Genomic DNA, 20,049 nt, shown 5'->3' on the forward strand with positions numbered 1-20,049 from the left:
AATTCCTCAGACATACAAGTATTTTACACCATTTTAAAGATAAACTTGTTGTTAATCCCACCACAGTGTCCGGTTTAAAAAAGGCTTTACGATGAAAGCACAACATATCATTATGTTAGGTCCAAAAATCTCAGTTTACATTGGCGCGTTATGTTCAGTAATGTTTTGCCTCCAAAACATCCAGTGATTTTGCAGAGAGCCACATCAATTTACAGAATACTATATAATAAACATTGATGAAAGGTACAAGTATTATACATGGAACCTTAGATAAACTTCTCCTTAATGCAACCGCTCTGTCAGATTTTTTAAAAAACTTTACGGAAAAAGCACACCATGCTATAATCTGAGTACAGTGCTCAGAGCCTAAACAAGCCATAAAGATATCCGCCATGTTGTGGAGTCAACAGATGTCAGAATAGCATTATAAATATTCACTTACCTTTGATGATCTTCATCAGAATGCACTCCCAGGAATCCCAGTTCCACAATAAATGTTTGATTTGTTCCATAAAGTCCATCATTTATGTCCAAATACCTCCTTTTTGTTCGCGCGTTCATTACACAATCCAAACTCACGACGCGCCGGCAAGTCCATGCGAAAGTTCTGACGAAAAGTCATATTACAGTTCGTAGAAACATGTCAAACGAAGTATGAATCAATCTTTAGGATGTTTTTAACATAAATCTTCAATAATGTTCCAACCGGAGAATTCCTTTGTCTGTATAAATGCGATGGAACGCAGGTCTAACTCTCACGTGAACGCGCATGACCAGCTCGTGGCACTCTGCCAGACCACTGACTCAAAGAGCCCTCATTCCCCCCTCCTTCACAGTAGAAGCATCAAACAAGGTTCTAAAGACTGTTGACATCTAGTGGAAGCCTTAGGAAGTGCAATATGACCAATATCCCACTGTATATTCGATAGGCGATGAGTTGAAAAACTACAAACCTCAGATTTCCCACTTCCTGGTTGGATTTTTCTCAGGTTTTCACCTGCCATATGAGTTCTGTTATACTCACAGACATCATTCAAACAGTTTTAGAAACTTTAGAGTGTTTTCTATCCAAATGTACTAATAATATGCATATATTAGCAACTGGGACTGAATAGCAGGCAGTTTACTCTGGGCACGCTTTTCATCCAAACGTGAAAAATGCTGCCCCCTATCCCAAACAGGTTTTAAACAAGTAATTTTTTTATTTCACTTCACCAATTTGGACTATTTTGTGTATGTCAATTACATGAAATCCAAATAAAATCGATTTAAACTACAGGTTGTAATGCAACAAAATAGGAAAAACTTCAAGGGGGATGAATACTTTTGCATCATTGTCGCAGTTGTAAATGAGAACTTGTGCTCAACCAGCCTACATGGCTAAATAAAGGTGAAATATATGTATATATTTTTAAATACAATAACTCAAACGGAAAACAGTCAGATAGTACATTAGACTGACTGCCGGACGATTTTTCTCAGCTGATCCTCAAATCCGCATAACGTTCAAGATGGTTAGGATGATCAGTAGTAAGTTGGACTGCCAGTATGAAGTAAATGGGTATCACTTCACCTAAGGTGCACACGCGTAATAAATTAATATTAGTTATAAGCATGTATGAGTTCATACTGTTTTACAGTCAACACATGATATCTCCTGTCTGGCAATTTTTCAACACGACTCAAAAGATTTTACCTCAGGATCATTATGGAATGATAAGACATTTTAAGACTGTCATAACTCCTTACAATAACTGCATGATAATGCATAATGTGTGTGTACCTTAGTGAACTGTATTCTGTACATGAAACCACAGCCATGCAGTAATCAGTGTCTCTGTTTTTTATGAAACACAGTGATGGACCTGTGTGGTGAGGGGAAGCATGACTGTGAACAGATCTGTATCGCCTCGCCAGGCGCCTTCACCTGCAACTGCAACGCTGGCTACACTCTCAACAATGACAAGAAGACCTGCACAAGTTAGTGAGGCCAAACAGTAGAATGTATTTAGCTGGGAGCAGATTTATCCAACAGCATATTTAAGGTGGCTGCTTGTTAAGGTTTGCAGTGATCACTGTGAGCACAACAAATCTACATACTGTTCCATATTAATCAAGCCTGAGACCCGCCTTTAAAATATGAATAGTGAAAATCTGTGCTAAAATGTCAATCAATCAAAATGATTGGTAATCTATACGTGTTTAATGAACATGTTATAACATGCCCCAACCACATTATTAAAGATTCATGAAATATATCCATAGCATATCTATATCGCATTCATATCATGCTATGCAAGAGTTCATATTTAGGCATCTTAATAGATGCATCATTACAATGATAGAGTAGTGTCATCATTATGACTGTTCTGAAAAGTGTGCTTCTGCCATACCATTGTTATCGTATATGCCAAAAGGCCAAATCTCATTTTGAAATTTTTGAAAATGATGCTTATTTATACAACGGGTGTTTTGGAATTCCCATTGTTAGACCTAATGTTATAGTCTAGGGCAGCAGGTAGCCTAGCGGTTAGAGTGTTGGGCCAGTAGCCAAAAGGTTGCTGGTTTGAATACCTGAGCCGTCAAGGTGAAAAATCTGTTACGGTGTTGCCAATTTAGCAACTTAGTTGCTATATTTAGCGAGTTTTCAGACCCCTCCAGAGACTTTTATGGGTATAAGATTCTAGCGACAAATTCAAAATGCTATCTAGTGACTTCTGGGACAAATCAAGGAGCCAATAGCAGATCTCACTGAAAAATAGTTGGCAACACTGATCTGTTGATGTGTCCTTGAGCAAGGCACTTAACCCTAATTTGCTCCAGTGGCGCCGTACTACTATGGCTGACCCTGTAAGACCACACTTTTCACTAGAACTATCTGGTGTATGTGATAATAAAAGATCTGTTTATCCTGCCCATGATACACTAAATACCATCCACATGGCGAGTACATTCAGAAAAAGTGCCACCATTTATGTTGTTACCAAGCAAGCACTACTCCTACTACTACTTTTACAGACCCCCTGCCCAGCCATGCAATTTATAAACTTAATCACCACTGTAAAAAGCATCTAGACATTATAATTTGCAACATCAATTTTGAAAATCGATATAACTGTGTCCCATAGTAATGAACGGAACGAGACCAATGATTTCTAAACTATATATACTAGATGACTGATAGGGGGCACTGTGTCCCATAGTAAGGAGTCGGAACGAGACCAATGATTTCTAAACTATATACACTAGATGACTGATAGGAGGCGCTGTGTTGAAGCCACAGTGTCTCCATCTTGGCATCCCCTTACCATTTTCATTTTTTGGGGGAAGCTTTAGAAATGCATTTATTAAATGTCGACATTAGTTTTTGCCAAATGAGGGCAATTCGTGCAAGTTGGTGGAAGAACACGGGAGTTCTTACAGAACGCCAGCAAAAAAAGCCTCTATTTACATGTTGCTTATGAGTGCATTGAACACTACTTTTGGATTATAATTGGACTTTAAGGCTCGTATGATTGTCCTGCTTAATATTAAACTTCAACCAGTAAAATGGCTCTTAGGCTGTATCAAAAAAGCTAGTCAATGTCAATGAGGGTTAGCATTCCAACTAACAACTGCTGCATCCCAGATAGTTATTTTGTAAAGAGCACAACCAAATATAATCTTAGAGACTGTTCAAGCATTTTAGAAGTAATAAAAATGTAAATCGAGACTATGTTGAATGGGCGCAGTTGGCGATGGTTTTCTTACTGCAGCCAAAAGTCGCGCGCATCTGTGTGTGAAGTCAGTGTGTCGTGTACTGGAAAAGGTTCTATTAATATATTTCATTAACCTTTTAATAATGTGGTTGGGATCTGTTGTAACACGTACATGAAATGCTTACGGATGTGTAATGAATGTGTTATGGATATATAGTCAAAGTAAATCGCTAGCGAGAGATCAAAATGTACACAATAGTTACCCGGAGGAAAATGTGGGAGGGTCATGCTTTTTCAATTTCAGTCAAGGGGAAGTTTTTGTATTTTTTTAAATTTAGTCCAGGGTAGGGTTATGTAATTTGTAATCGATTTAAATGTTATATTGCTCAGGGTTTGAGAATTAGTTGCTTATCATAGTATCTCATGTGTGTCCGATGATGACCCTCATCCCTGATTTTCTGCTGGTTGTGCAATATCAAGTTTGCCTAGTGTGGTCTCAATAAAATGATCCATAACTTATACTATAGGCTATAGGCCTAGGCTATATGAAGAGCATGCTCATAGAAGCACAGGGCAAAGTTATATTTTTAAGAAAATGTACTTCAGCCCCGAGCTTTTGCGCTGCTGGGATGGTGTATATGGGTGGCGGTCGGTGCCGTTTAAAATGAGGGAGGACAATTATTTATTTTTTATGAGCATGGCCTTATTTCTATTACAGCATATTGGATGACTGTCATTCATATTCCATTCACCCAGCTCATTTTAACATCGATAGGTTTACTACATGATACTAAAATGTTCCTTATAACCAGCATGAGGTTACTACAACCTAGCCTATGAATGAAAGTTTACAACATAGGTGCACAGGTCCAGCGAAATTTGAGTAATCAAGGTGACAGACATTGACACATTCAATACTGCCTTGCACAATCTTGTCTGCAGCTAGCTGATCTAGGGTGTAATCATAAGTCTAACACTTGCAAACAAGAGTTTCTATTGTTTATCCCTGTTTCGTTCAGTTTGCTTCTGTTTAATACATTATTTTCAACCAAATTGGCAGAATGAATACACCCTTGATCAAACACAAACACAGTTCACTGTCATAGCAGCCACATACAAACTGCATGATCCCTTTGATCATTGGATACTTCCTTCTCGCATCTAGGAGTTCTTCTCTTTTCACCTTTTCCCTTCGCTTGTGGACTTCAGTGCACAACACATCAGCTGTCTGTGACCAGGCGAAAAAACCTTTCCAACAAACCTTCATATCATAACCGCTAAACTGCTACACACAGCCTACATCATCACTATATTAGCTAACACCAAGTCAACATAGCTATTAGAACTAAAGCGTTAGTAAACCCGCTACAATCATGCAGTAAATCATACAGTTAACCAGAAGTTTAGCAGTTACACTTGTGGGTCCCAGTAGCAATAAATTATTAAAACTAAAAGCTTACCTTGACTTGGAAGTGTTCCAGTGTTGGATAGCCATAACCAGCTAGGTAACATAGCGTACCTCTCTGTTTGAGCCGGGTGTTTGAGTAGGCTAAGCTAGCTAGCTGCATTCGCTTACTAAGTAAGTGAACGTGAAACAAAATAGAAATATAGCTAGGTCTCTCTCTTGCTTTTCCTTCATTTTTTTGTTCAAAACTGTTAAACTATTGTCTTTCTCTCTCTTTAAGTCAACTACTCACCACATTTTATGCACTGCAGTGCTAGCTAGCTGTAGCTTATGCTTTCAGAACTAGATTCATTAGTTCATGTCAGTTCATGCTGCAGAAGCTCTGATAGGTTGGAGGATGTCCTCCAGAAGTTGTCATAATTACTGTGCAAGTCTATGGAAGGGTTTGAGAATCATGAGCCTCCTAGGTTTTGTATTGAAGTCAATGTACCCAGAGGAGAATGGAAACTAGTTGTTCTCCGGCTACGCTATGGTGCTACCCTACAGAGTGCTGTTGAGGCTACTGTAGACCATTGAAAAACAGTGTTTTAATAAATTATTTGGTGATGTGAGTATATTTAGTATAGTTTTATCTAAAAAGGATAATGTTTCACAAATGTATTTCTTCTGAAATTCAGGATGGTCCTCCCCTTCCTCCTCTGAGGAGCCCCCACTTGTGTACAGTGCATTCGGAAAGTATTCAGACCTTTTTCCACATTTTGTTACTGTACAGCCTTATTCTAAAATTGATCTACACACAATACCCCATAATAACAAAGCAAAAACAGTTTTTTGACATTTTTGCAAAGTTATTGAATTTAAAAAACAAAAATAACTTATTAACATAAGTATTCAGACCCTTTGCTATGAGACTCTAAATTGAGCTCAGATGTAACATGTTTACATTGATCTTCCTTGGTAAATTCAATTGATTGGACATGATTTGGAAAGGCACACACCTGTCTATATAAAGGTCCCACAGTTGATAGTGCATGTTAGAGCAAAAACCAAGCCTTGAGGTCGAAGGAATTGTCTGTAGAGCTCAGAGACAGGATTGTGTCGAGGCACAGATCTGGGGAAGGGTACCAAAAATATTCTGCAGCATTGAAGTTCCCCAAGAACCCAGTGGCCTCCATCATTCTTAAATGGAAGAAGTTTGGAACCACCAAGACTCTTCCTAGAGTTGGCCGCCCTACCTGTAGGTTTTCATTCCAACCCTAATCTAACACACCTGATTCTAATAATTAGCTATTTTCTAAGATGGATCGGGTTAGTTACAACTGGGGTTGGAATTAAACTTTACAGTATGGTAGCACTCCCTGAACAGGGTTGGGGAGCCCTGTAATGATAGGCTATTCAATAGGCTACATCTGTCGATACAAATATTTGAGGAAATTATGACTTCATTTACTTATTTTTTTGCACTCCCTTGCCTAAAAATATAGCACACCACTGCAAGTAAGATCTGTGGTATGTCTGTAGCAGCGGTGTCTGTATGCTGCATGTGTTCCCCGCTGGCTTCATCCATCTGAACAGAAGCCAAAATGCAACCATCCCGTGCTCATTACGAACACAATAAAATACCCTGAATGACAGCACCACTCTTTTCCCCCGAAACCTTCGTGACGCTATTTTGATCTGCCAATCTGTGCTGATCATGTTTTAGCCTTCTTCTCCATTTACATTGTGTCATATGTGGCAGCCCAGGGGAGTCAGAGGTGAAACTCACAATAAAATAAGACAGCGGGAGATCGTTTTGCGGTGCTCAAACAAAAGTTGTTCTTTAATTAAGGTTGGAGGAACAGGGAGGGGAGAAATACAACTGAAAGGCCTCTTAGGTCATGCTTGGGTCGCTCCTCGGACCGCCCAAGTGACTGCACCTCTACTTATACTAATTTGAGGTAGCGAACGACAGGTGGACCAATTCCAGGTGCCAATTGGTTGAAGCACCTGGACTGAGTAGTATTGGTATTGAATCATCAGCCCTAGTTGGTGCCTGTAGAGCTGTCCATGGTGCTGACTCACCTTGGCCTCTCTAGCCCTCTGGAGCTGACCAAGGTCTTGCTCCTTCCTTTGTAGCTCCCTGCTGGTTGCAACTCTTGGATTAGCCTACACTGTAATTACACTGGACTGGATTATTTTATCGCACCAGCATTGCAATCCAATGTATGTACGATTTATGCAATAAACTGAGATATATTGCAGCGCTGTAAAAAAAACTTTCCCCCTGCACTACAGACGGCTAATAAAGTAAACGGCTAGTGCACTACTTTTGTGAGAAAAAAATTAATTGAATTTAATTGAAAAATGTATTCTGATTTTCAGGGGGTGCTGCAGCACCCTCAGCACCCCTACTTCCCCATTACCTGCTGCACTCTTCCTGGGATCCAAAGCTAGCAACTGATATAATTGATTTTAATAAAAATTAAATGGACCTGATTTATATAAAACAATTTATAACGCTTTAGTCTGCAATGCTTTAAAATTCTGGGGAAAGACATGACTGTGATGCATGTGGGATATATTTGGCTGCGCTACAATCTTCTATAGCCAAGGAGCAGTGGTGTAGTGCTATTTTTTTAGGTGAGGGAGCGCAAAAAAATATAATTAAATGACAATCATTTCTCAATCAAAGTTTGTACCCACAGATTGAATATCATTATAGAATTCAACCTCCTATTGCAACATCTGCCTATATGCCCACACATCTTGTCTCAAGAACATTTTCTATTTTTAATAACTCAAAAAACTAGCTAAGCATACCTAATTTCAAAGTAGGCCATTTTTAATGTCAGTTTCATTTGAATATGCATTTAGATCTCCTTGAATAACTGTTTTGCGAAATAATTAAAGCAGATGATGTTAACAAATTATTAGAGTTTCTTGTAGGCCTGTTTTTTTTTCAATCAAATGACTGAGGAGGTGTTTTTGGTGTAGCATATTATAGGCCTACTATGCTGCAGTAGGCCAATATTCTAATGAGTGCACAAAATATTAAGAACACCTGCTTTTTCCATGACAGACTGACCAGGTGAATGCTATGATCCCTTATTGATGTCACTTGTTAAATCCACTTTAATCAGTGTAGATGAAGGGGAAGAGACACATTAAAAATGTGTCTGTGTTTCAAGAATGGTCCACCAAACAAAGGACATCCAGACAACTTGACACAACTGTATTTATTGTAATGACCTGACTAGATCATAAAGGAACAATTGTCCAGACAGAGCATTGAGTTTATGAATTTACGGTTTATTAACCCAAATTCACACAGGCTACTGTTGGCCGTAGCCCACCCCAAATAAATGAAGGATACCCTATAGAACAACCGTGACCTTCTTTTGTGAAGACCAGACATAAGAGAGAGAACAATGGCTAAACCTGGTCGTAACTTCCAATGCTCCATCCCCTGCCCAACCCCCCTTCACGCCACTCCGCCAACCACCAGGAAGCCCGGCATCAGAACATTCCAGGCATTCCCGTGATTGGCAGATAGCAGGTTGATTGGCATGTCAGACCCCGCGAACACAGGGTACTGGTAAGTACCACACAACCAACTAATAGTCTAACACATAACACACAGCTGTCTATGCGGGTCGCTACAGTATTAAGGATCCCCATTTAGCACTCGTCCTGGGGTCCAACAACATTAAGGAAGTTATAATCAATAAAAAATATTACATGACATTACATTTCACAACACATTAAGTGTGTGCCCTCAGGCCTTTACCACATATCTACAATACAAAATCCATGTGTACGTGTGTGTAGAGTAAATGTGTTAGTATGTGTATGCGTGTGTCTGTGCCTGGGTGTGTCTCTTCACAGTCCCCGTTGTTCCATAAGGTGTATTTATATCTGTTTTTTGTATCTGACTCTACTGCTTGCATAATTTACCTGATGTGCAAAAGAGTTCCATGTAGTCATGGCTCTATGCAGTACTGTGTGCCTCCCATAGTCTGTTCTGGACTTGGGGATTGTGAAGAGTCTTCTGTTGGCATGTCTTGTGGGGTATGCATGGGTGTCTGAGCTGTGTGCTAGTAAGGCTAGGCGTCCCCCTAGCGGGACACCTGTCATTAACATCCAGTGAAATTGGAGGGCGCGCATTTCAAATAAATAATCGTAATATTAAACATTCTTAAATAAGCATGCCCCTTTCAAAAAATGTAGAACTAAGAACAGACATAGCCCTTGACCAGCACAAACACATCCTGTGGTGTACTGCATGAGCATCGAAAAGCCCCCGCAATATGCAACTTTTCAGGGAAGTTAGGAACCATTATACACAGTCGGTTAGAAAAGCAAAGGCTAGCTTTTTCAAACAGAAATTTGCATCCTGTAGCACAAATTTGCATCCTGTATAACAAACACTGTAAAGTCCATGGAGAATAAGACCACCTCCTCCCAGCTGCCCACTGCACTGAGGCTAGGAAACACTGTCACCACCGATAAGTATTTCAAGAAGCATTTTTCTACGGCTGGCCATGCTTTCCACCTGGCTACCCCTACCCCGGCCAACAGCTCTGCACACCCCGCAGCAACTTGCCCAAGCCCCCCCCGCTTCTCCTTCACCCAAATCCAGATAGCTGAGGTTCTGAAAGAGCTGCAAAATCTGGACCCCTACAAATCAGCTGGGCTAGACAATCTGGACCCTCTCTTTCTAAAATGTTCCGCCGCAATTGTTGCAAGCCCTATTACTGGCCTGTTGAACCTCTCTTTCGTATCGTCTGAGATCCCTAAAGATTGGAAAGCTGCCGTGGTCAGCCACCCTCTTCAAAGGGGGAGACACTCTAGACTCAAACTGTTACAGACCCATATCTATCCTGCCCTGCCTTTCTAAAGTCTTTGAAAGCCAAGTTAACAAACAGATCACCGACCATTTCGAATCCCACCGTACCTTCTCCGCTATGCAGTCTGGTTTCCGAGCTGGTCATGGGTGCACATCAGCCACGCCGATAATGGTCCTAAACGATATCATAACCGCCATCGATAAAAGACTGTACTGTGCAGCCGTCTTCATCAACCTGGCCAAGGCTTTCAACTCTGTCAATCACCGCATTCTTATCGGCAGACTCAATAGCCTTGGTTTCTCAAATGATTGCCTCGCCTGGTTCACCAACTACTTCTCAGATAGAGTTCAGTATGTCAAATCAGAGGGCCTGTTGTCCAGACCTCTGGCAGTCTCTATGGGGGTGCCACAGGGTTCGATTCTCGGGGTGACTCTTTTCTCAGTATATATCAATGATACTTCTGGCCCTTTTTTAGACACTGTGTTAACAAACCTCCAAACAAGCTTCAATGCCATTCAACACTCCTTCCGTGGCCTCCAACTGCTCTTAAATGCTAGTAAAACCAAATGCATGCTCTTCAACCGATCGCTGCCCGCACCCGCCCGCCCGACTAGCATCACTACTCTGGATGGTTCTGACTTAGAATATGTGGACAACTACAAATACCTAGGTGTCTGGCTAGACAGTAAACTCTCCTTCCAGACTCACATTAAGCATCTCTAATCCAAAATTAATCTAAAATCGGTTTCCTATTTTGCAACAAAGCCTCCTTCACTCATGCTGCTAAACATACCCTCATAAAACTGACTATCCTAACGGTCCTTGACTTCGGCAATGTCATTTACAAAATAGCCTCCAACACTCTACTCAGCAAATTGGATGTAATCTATCACAGTGCCATCCGTTTTGTCACCAAAGCCCCATATACTACCCACCACTGCGACCTGTATGCCCTCGTTTCATATTCGTTGCCAAACCCACTGGCTCCAGGTCATCTATAAGTCTTTGCTAGGTAAAGCCCCACCTTATCTCAGCTCACTGGTCACCATAGCAACACCCACCCGTAGAACGCACTCCAGCAGGTATATTTCACTGGTCATCCCCAAAGCCAACACCCCCTTTGGTCGCCTTTCTTTCCAGTTCTCTGCTGCTAATGACCGGAACGAATTGCAAAAATCACTGAAGCTGGAGACTTATATCTCCCTCACTAACTTTAAGCATCAGCTGTCAGAGCAACTTACCGATTACTGCACCTGTACACAGCCCATCTGTAAATAGCCCACCCAACTACCTCATCCCCATATTGTTATTTATTTTTGCTCTTTTGCACCCCAGTATCCCTACTTGCACACATACATTGTAATTATTTATTTCGCCACTATGGCCTGTTTATTGCCTTACCTTCCGAATCTTACTGCATTTGCACACACTGTATATAGCTTTTTCTATTGTGTTATTGACTGTACGTTTGTTTATCCGATGTGTAACTCTGTGTTGTTGTTTTTGTCAAACTGCTTTGCTTTATCTTGGCCAGGTCGCAGTTGTAAATGAGAACTTGTTCTCAACTGGCCTACCTTGTTAAATAAAATGAAATAATAAATAATAATTAAATTAAATTAAAATTAAAAATCCTTAGCATTAACCACATGGCCATGAGAGCGTTTACAGAAGAAGCAAATGGAGGTAAACAAAATGTTATTAGTTCTCTACACCGGGATTAGATTGATTCATCTGACAGAGGAGTGTATTGCATTTGGTTAGGAGAATAACAAAATTTAGTTGGTATTGCCGGTACCTTACTTTTCAATTGTGCCTCTTCAACTGTTGTGGTCCCAGCCAAACCCCATGAACCCCATAATCAGCTGGTTTACCGTTTCAGAAGAAGGTGTAGCTGCCTTTGTCTTCCTTCAGATGCCCTTCATCTGCCAGTTGGGTTTCGGCGAGGGCAGCACTGTGAATCCAATATCAATTCAGTTCTCTTGGAATGATCGCAGTTCATCTCTCAGGTTGATCCCTGGTTGCATTGTTCATCAGAGTTTGCACGTTCCAGGCTCCAAAACTAAAACGTTTGCTTTCTGACCTTGGCATGGAGCCCATGACGACTGGTGACCTCTCGCTACTGCAGTCTTCCTCCACCTTTACAACCATTGTGACCTTTATATTCTGCCTGCTCTGCAGTTAAGGTTTTTGTTGGATCACACTTTGTCTGTAACTTCCGACCTTACCGCCACGGGTGACCCTACCAGGAGCGTAAGCTCCAGACGGCATCTCAGGAACTCAGGAACTCGCTGACAAGAAGACCTGCACAAGTTAGTGAGGCCATCATCAGGCTAAACAATATAATGCATTTAGCTAGTGGCAGATTTCCCCAACATCGTATTTGAGCCAGCTGCTGGGTGAGAGTTTTGTTGTGATCATTACAAGTGGAACAAATCTTAACTTTCCTCTGTGTTAATCAATTTTGAGCTCAATCTTTAAAATTGGAATACTGGAAATCCATGCTTCAAAACAACAACAGCAACAACGTTTTTACAAATTAAATGTGGAATATGTAGAAATTTCTCTGCCATTTTCTGGTTGCTAAAATTTGAATATTTTGCCTAATTTCAGTTTGTGACAAAACAAGCAATGTATGTAGAGAATCATTGTACCATCTAAACCACTGTGAACTATATTTTAATATAACCCAAAATATTGTATTTTCAGCTGTTTGAGACTGGTGTACAAAACCGAATGTAAAAGACGTAAAAAACTCAACCTAAGAAGGGGAAGCATAGAAATAGCACACAGAACATTTACCGGTTCTTAGACTTGCTTTCAATGAGAATGACAGAGCTATAACTCACATTTGCCCCAAAAAGTTATATATTGCAGCTTTAAAGGAAGATAAATATATTTTTTCCCCCATCCTTATTACTTCTACACAACAGGATTTTGTTCAAATCTCTCAGCAGAACTGGGTTCAAATAGTAAGATTTCTTTCAAATACTTTTGATTGTCTGATTCAGCCTACCTGGAATGTAGGATTGATGGATTGTACTTTTTGGACTATATCATTGCTTCCATTGCGCCGGCCAAGCTCAATCAAAAACAACTCAAGTTACCATTATAGACAATCACTGTAGGTGTAAGAAGTTCCATAACCAAAGTGGGTAAATTTGGGTCAAAAAAAAAAAAATATATATATAAAACATCCTGAGTTGCTTATACAGTATATATATCTCCTAGATATAAGACAGACACTTCAAAACCTTATTCCTCATTATTTATTTTTTACTGTCTGTTTTATAAATGTGTTATTCACATAACAGTAAAGGCCAAATTCAATATTTTATCAAATCTTTTTTTTAAATCTTTTTTTTGTATACCTACAAAAAATTCCAAATCAAATAGCTAAACGATCCATCCTATGTCCATCTTAAAACAATTCCATATGTTAGCTTAGTAGATATTACGAACCAAGGGCTTAGACTTACAATGGTTTAATGTTTGCCTCCTTCAGGACACAGGTGTTGGTGTGCCTGTCTTCCCAGCTGATCCTCATGATTTTGCAGAGGAATCTTTGGTGGTGCTTACTGTACGTGGTCTTGGTTTCCCCATACAGTAGGGTTGGAAGAACTACAGCTTTGTAGATGAGGACTTAAGTTGTGACCTGAATAGCACCATAATCAAACACTAATTTCCCCAGTCTGGCAAATGCTCCACTGACACATCTTAGGCAGTGGTGTATTTCCACTTCTATTTTAGCTTTAGAGGAGAGAAAGCTGCCAAGGTATTGAAAGTGATCCACATTTACGGGGGTGATATTGTCAATATATATCGTTGTGGCCTGTGTTGTCTGGTATTGCCAACACGTATTGTTTTGGGCGGTGTTGCCTTGTCAAGTCGGGCTTGGTGTCTTTTTTATGTTTAGTGCCAGACCTAGGACTGTGTACGCCTTTGCAAAGGCATCCAGGATGCCAAGTATGTGTTCTTCCAAGTGGGTAGTGATGGCATTGTCATGTGTATACCGGAGCTCCATGATGAAAACCTATTTGCTGTTTGTCTTGAATTTATTTAGGTTTGGACTCCCTGAAAGAGATTTGAGCTTTAAGGTGAAAGATGGCAGCAATGAAGAATGGGTGGGGGCAACGATCCAGTTTCACCCCAGGTTTCATCTTAAAGGGTTACTTTTTAGCACCACTGTTACTGATTACAGTACCCTGGTGAGTTTGTCAGCCAAAGGGTATCATAGTTCATAGATTCAAATATTTTTGTAAGGTCATAAAGGCCATGTAAATTGTTTGCTTTTGCTCCTTGCATGTCTGTTGTGCCTCTGGTTGTACGAAAGCCGCAATGTGATTCTGGGAGGAGTAGGAGTCTTTATTTTCCTAGTGGTGGAAAGGAGAAAGAACATACTTTTTTAACCTCCTTTTTAAAAGATGGTAACAATCAGGGCGTCCTTGATTTGTGTGGGAATTGTATTCTCGTACAAGAGCAAGGCATGTACAGTATGTGGTGTAAGAGCTCTCAGGATCATGTATGTGGCCTTGTCATTTCTTACCTTCTGGGTGGCATCTTGTACGTCCTGCTTGCTAGGTGATTCACCCATGTGTACCTTCATGAGTTGAACGGTGCTTCTTGGTGTTCTCTCCACCAGGATTTCATTGATTCATCATCCTTCAGCAGCTTTTGTCCATCTTTGGAGCGGAATGGGTTTGGGCTACAGTAACTGGGTTTGTATAATGCCTTGGTGGCATGGAAGAAGTGGCATATTCATTAATCTAATGGACATAATGGAGTGGATCAAGGGATGATCTGTCCTTTCCAAAAGTTGTCAGGACTCGTCATCGCTCTTGGGATGTTCACGACACAACAATCCTTACCTCAGACAATGACATAGCCAATGATATGCCATTGTGTGGATGCATCCAGAACGTTTTGAATTTGTTTTTCTGATTGAAGATGACAAGAACAGGTTCTACAAATTTGGTTAGGAGAATAGCTCCATTTGAGCTGGTATTGCTGACACCTTTCTAATCATGCCTCTTCAAATGTTGTGGTCCTGGCCGACCCTGGCAATACAATCCCCAAGAAGAATGATCTTCCTTAGGAATACTTGAGAGTCCAAGTTGGTATAGAAGGTCTCAAACAATAGAAGAATCCTGGGCATGGAACCACAACCTTCCCTTCAAGCTGTAATCAGTGTATCTGTTTTTATGATACAATGATATACCTGTGTGCTGAGGGGAAGCATGACTGTAAGCAGATCTGTATCCCCTCCTCAGGCACCTTCACCTGTGAATGCAACACTTCAAACTCAAGTTAGTGAGGCCATCATCAGGCCAAACAGTAGAATGCATAGGGACAGATGTATACAACAGCGTATTTGAGGCGGCTGCTGCGTGAGATTTGTGGTGAACATTGCGTACTCAACAAATCTACATACTATCCTGTATTTATCAAGCATAAGGATATGTTCTGTCCTTATTGCTTGCACACAACAGGATTTTGTTTATATTTTTTATCAGAACTGGGTTCAAATAATATGTGTTTTCTTTGTAATAGTTTTAGTGTTTGATTGAGCCTGCCAGGAGTGCCAGTTTGCACATTTGGGACTATGTCATTGGTTGAAGTGCTCCAAGCGTGCTCAATCAAAAGCAACTAAAGTATTCCTAACAACACAAATTCTATTTGAACCCAGGTCTGTGCTGTTGGTCACAATCAAATAACATTGAGTTGCCTTTAAGACATGTAGTTAATCTTTAACTACATTGGTAACCAGATGCAATTACTGGCTAGTTTTGCTACCAGCTTATCCGAACAGTAGTTAGCATTTAGCAAATATTTTTCTACACCAGAAAAGTACAACTTCTAAATGTTATGTAGCAGAAACAGCCAAATATTATTTTTCAATCAGATTTTAGTGACCACAATGTAAGCCTCTTAGAAATGTGATAAATGTGCACTTTGTTAGTATCAGCTTTTTTGAATGGTTGCCAACAACAGTGTCATTGTGCTATCCCCCATCGTGTTCCATTGATCCCGGACATAACCTATGACACTACACACTTCTCATCCACTGCCCCTCAGTTTGTCAGTCTCTCCATGTGTGTTTGTCCTCCACAGATCTTGACCTGTGTAACACAGTGGTGCATGGCTGTGAGCACCAGTGTGTCAGCACACCAGGATCCTACTACTGCATCTGCCCTGAGGCACAGCTACTGGAGGAGGATGGCAAAGGCTGCGGAAGTAAGTATACTTCATACACCCAGTAAATACAATAATGAATACCCTCTACAACTCCTGTGGTTCACCAGGATGCAATGGCTTTATACAACTACTACTATTCAGTTGTCCCTCTGTAGTATCTAGAATATCATATCTAATGTGCTCTAGAACTGGAATTACATAACCTACAAAATAAAACCTCTTCCGAAATAAAATATTTAGCCATGTAAGCAATGGAGAACGTTTTACAATAAGGACCTGTTAAAATGCTTAATAACTGCACATTCTACAGTGTATTATTTTTGTTCGGTAGGTTACAGGTACATTGTCCATTACCCATAGGCTCCCACTCAAGTTTAAGTAATAATAAATTCAGTATAAACAGGAAAATGAAATAAAAAAGAAGTTGGCCCCAACCTTTCATCTCGTTCTCCCAACCCCGCCCAACCAACATGTCACCATCGCAGATAATGTAAAAATCTCATCATTGGGTGGTCGGTAGTTGGGTTTCCCAAGGGACTCCACAGTCCAGCATAGCTGACCTAAATTGTAAATACATAAAAAATGATTTGATTCGTAATGTGTATGGAATGTTCTCAAACCATTGCTGTCCATGATATCAGCAAGGGTACGGATTCCACATTTGGACTATTGGGAAGATGCAAAATACTGCTCTCCAGATCACAAGGCATTATTGTCAAATAGTGGAGCATAGCATTCCATTTTGCACCAATAGAAATTGTGTTAGCACTAATAGGACCAAAGCGTAGTTTACATTGTTAAAGGGATATATCAGTGATGACCACCTCTTCCATGTCTCTCTATACTCAGCTAGGGGGCAGAAGAATCATCTCTAAACCAAATTAGGATTGGGCGAAATGCTGCCTGGAAATACAATTTAAAGTTTGGTACGAATAGTCCTCCTACGTCTTTCCATCTTTGTAAGTTTGTTAATTTTTACAGGGAAAAATATAAAAAAGCCTTTTCTTCATCAAGAGGTAACACTACCAAAGGAGCTGTTGTTTCTGATGAATCCCACAGTGTTTTATGAAAGACCAACAATCCATGCGTGGTAAATGCAACAAGGGCATGTTACTGTATGAAAAGTGCCCTGATTCGCCCCGTGTCCCACCCAGCCTGCAGATCAGCCAACATTGACCTGGTCCTCCTCATCGACGGCTCCAAGAGTGTGCGTCCCCAGAACTTTGAGCTGGTCAAGCAGTTTGTCAACCAGGTGGTGGACTCCCTGGACGTGTCGGCGCACGGGACACGAGTGGGCCTAGTGCAGTACTCCAGTCGCGTGCGAACCGAGTTCTCCCTCAACATGTACCAGACGGCGGTTGACATCAAGAAGGCGGTGATGAATGTGGAGTACATGGAGAAGGGCACCATGACGGGCCTGGCTCTCAAGCATATGGTAGAGAACAGCTTCTCAGAGGCAGAGGGTGCCCGCAAGAATGTCCCTCGTGTGGGCCTGGTCTTCACTGACGGCCGCTCTCAAGACGACATCACCGAGTGGGCCAAGAAAGCCAAAGAAGCAGGTACTGTAGGTGACACACGGGCTGTAATTTATTTGCCTACTGTATTATAAAGCTTCTGCAGTAATGTTTCCATTTACATTAAGATTTGATTATCTTTCTATAATGAGAGCTCTTATAACATGATTATGAAATATGAATATGAATATGTAAGCCTGCTACTTACTACTTAAAGACAACAAATCATGTCCAAATCGACTGCCATTCACTACTTTGGTGTGTGGCTAGATGTTTCAACAAAACAGTGCTTGCAATCAAATACAATTCAGGACTTCATCCACCACTTCAGTGAGATACTGCATTGTCCTGTGTGCCAGGTATCACTATGTATGCTGTTGGCGTTGGCAAGGCCGTGGAGGATGAGCTGCGCGAGATCGCCTCGGAGCCACACGACAAGCACTTCTTCTATACCACTGACTTCACTTTCATCAATCAGATAGCAGAGAACCTCAAGCTCAACATCTGTGCAGGTATTCTATTCTATGATCAAATCAAATCACAACATAATCAGAACTCGTTATTTTAGAGCACCATCTAGAGTCAGGCAAAGATAATAGAGAGGATGAGGTTAAATACTTTTTACATAATAGACACCTCCTTACATTTCTTAATTTGGAGCGCTGATGAAAGTGATAGAATGAAATATAAGTGTGTTTTTTTCACAGTTTGTGTGTATGTGGTACCCTGTGGCTCAGTTGGTAGAGCATGGCGCTTGCAAAGCCAGGTTTGTGGGTTCGATTCCCATTGGGTACCAGGAAGGGGGGGAAAAGTATGAAAATGAATGAATTCATTGTAAGTCGCTCTGGATAAGAGTGTCTGCTAAATGATGTAAATGTGTGTTTTCAGAGGAGAGCCAGGGAGAGATTGAGGTAAAAAACCCATGCGCCTGTGAGAGTCTGGTTGATTTCCAGCAAGCCACAATGACCACTCTGGAGCAGCTGACAACAAAACATATCCTTTTATATACCGTTTCTGTTCATTTAAGGTGAACTTTGCAGCTTGTCTTTTACCTGTTGTAGCATGATGATTTAAATACACACTCGCCGCTGAGACAAAACTAACACACACCCAAATACTGTTCATTTATACTAGTCAGGGTGCCTGTTCCTCTGGTCTATTTATTTTATTTTGCACTTGCCACAATCTTCCCCCCACCATGTGTGGTGTGGTCCACACACGTTTGTTTTTGTCTCCACAAAGCCAGGAAATTGGCCTGAACATAAAATCAACCAGTGTTTGCTGTCTCTGGTTAAATGATTATTTAGCTCTCTGGACAATATTAAACATGATTGGACATCAAAGGGCATAATGAATACTCAAAAGAGTCATCAATATTTACATTAATGTCCAGTTTCTTGGACACAGGTTAGGCTTAGTACTGGACTTAAATGTTATTTCAATGGAGATTCTTCATTAAACATGCTTTTTATTCCAGGACTAGGCTTAAACTGTGTCCGGGAACCCGGCTCAAAATGAAAAGAAACATTTGGTTAAACTCATCTGTATATATTTGTGTTGGATTCTGATCACTTTCATAAACGGTAAAAGGTAACATTCATGAAAAAACATGTATCCTTTCTGAGTCAGTAAAGCATGACCATGTCTGTTCTGGTCTACATGGTAAACTATCACTTTTAACTTAAGCGTAACATACCTAATATTTCATTGGCCTCCAATTCATCACTGTGTAAAGTGGATCATTGTCTACTCAAAGGCTCTTAGAAACAGATTCGTCCAAAGAGGGAACACTATCTGAACGGACAACGTTTCAAAGACCAATTGTTTATTTTTCTTGTAAATGCTTAGGGATTAGAGGTGATGAGGAGTTACAATGGCACTTCTGTTGCAGTGGAATTCCACGTCAGTCTCCATCATGCTATTGCACTGGGTAGCACATAAGGATCTTTTGATTGACTGTGCACATGGCTACTTTTCATTGGGAAGACATCTTTTTTGTGCAGCGCCCATTATGACATTTGTGCGAGTAGATTAGATTTACTGATGACCATTGATCCAGATATTTCAGATACCACCTTGTTATTTTGTCCTAACATTTTACTGTTTTGTGATAACAATTACTATAACAAAATACTTTATGTAGTTTATATAAATGTGTTTTTAAACCATAGTTGTTACAGTGCATTCGGAAAGAATTAAGACCCCTTGAATTTTTCCAACTTTTGTTACATTACAGCTTTATTCTAAAATAGATTAAATACATTTAGATCATCTACACACAATAATGTGTGTAGATGACAAAGCAAAAACAGGTTTTTAGAAAATGTTGCATCTTATTTACATAAGTATTCAGACCCTTTGCTATGAGACTCAAAATTGAGCTCAAGTGCATCCTGTTCCACTGATCATCC

General features: G+C 40.5%; 1 protein-coding gene across 2 annotated transcripts in view; it reads left to right on the top strand.

The window, feature by feature from the left end:
• LOC111969650 (matrilin-4) overlaps nt 1–20,049 on the top strand; it is a 37,317-nt gene that overhangs the window by 14,494 nt on the left and 2,774 nt on the right. For both annotated transcript variants that reach the window (XM_070445498.1, XM_070445499.1), the window contains exons 8-12: nt 1,858–1,980; nt 16,041–16,163; nt 17,279–17,683; nt 17,998–18,150; nt 18,527–18,629. In XM_070445498.1, coding sequence (XP_070301599.1) covers nt 1,858–1,980; nt 16,041–16,163; nt 17,279–17,683; nt 17,998–18,150; nt 18,527–18,629 — 907 coding nt within the window. The remainder of the gene's footprint in view (nt 1–1,857; nt 1,981–16,040; nt 16,164–17,278; nt 17,684–17,997; nt 18,151–18,526; nt 18,630–20,049) is intronic.

Source organism: Salvelinus sp. IW2-2015, linkage group LG11, assembly GCF_002910315.2.
Source record: "Salvelinus sp. IW2-2015 linkage group LG11, ASM291031v2, whole genome shotgun sequence".
Classification (NCBI taxonomy): Eukaryota; Metazoa; Chordata; class Actinopteri; order Salmoniformes; family Salmonidae; genus Salvelinus; species Salvelinus sp. IW2-2015.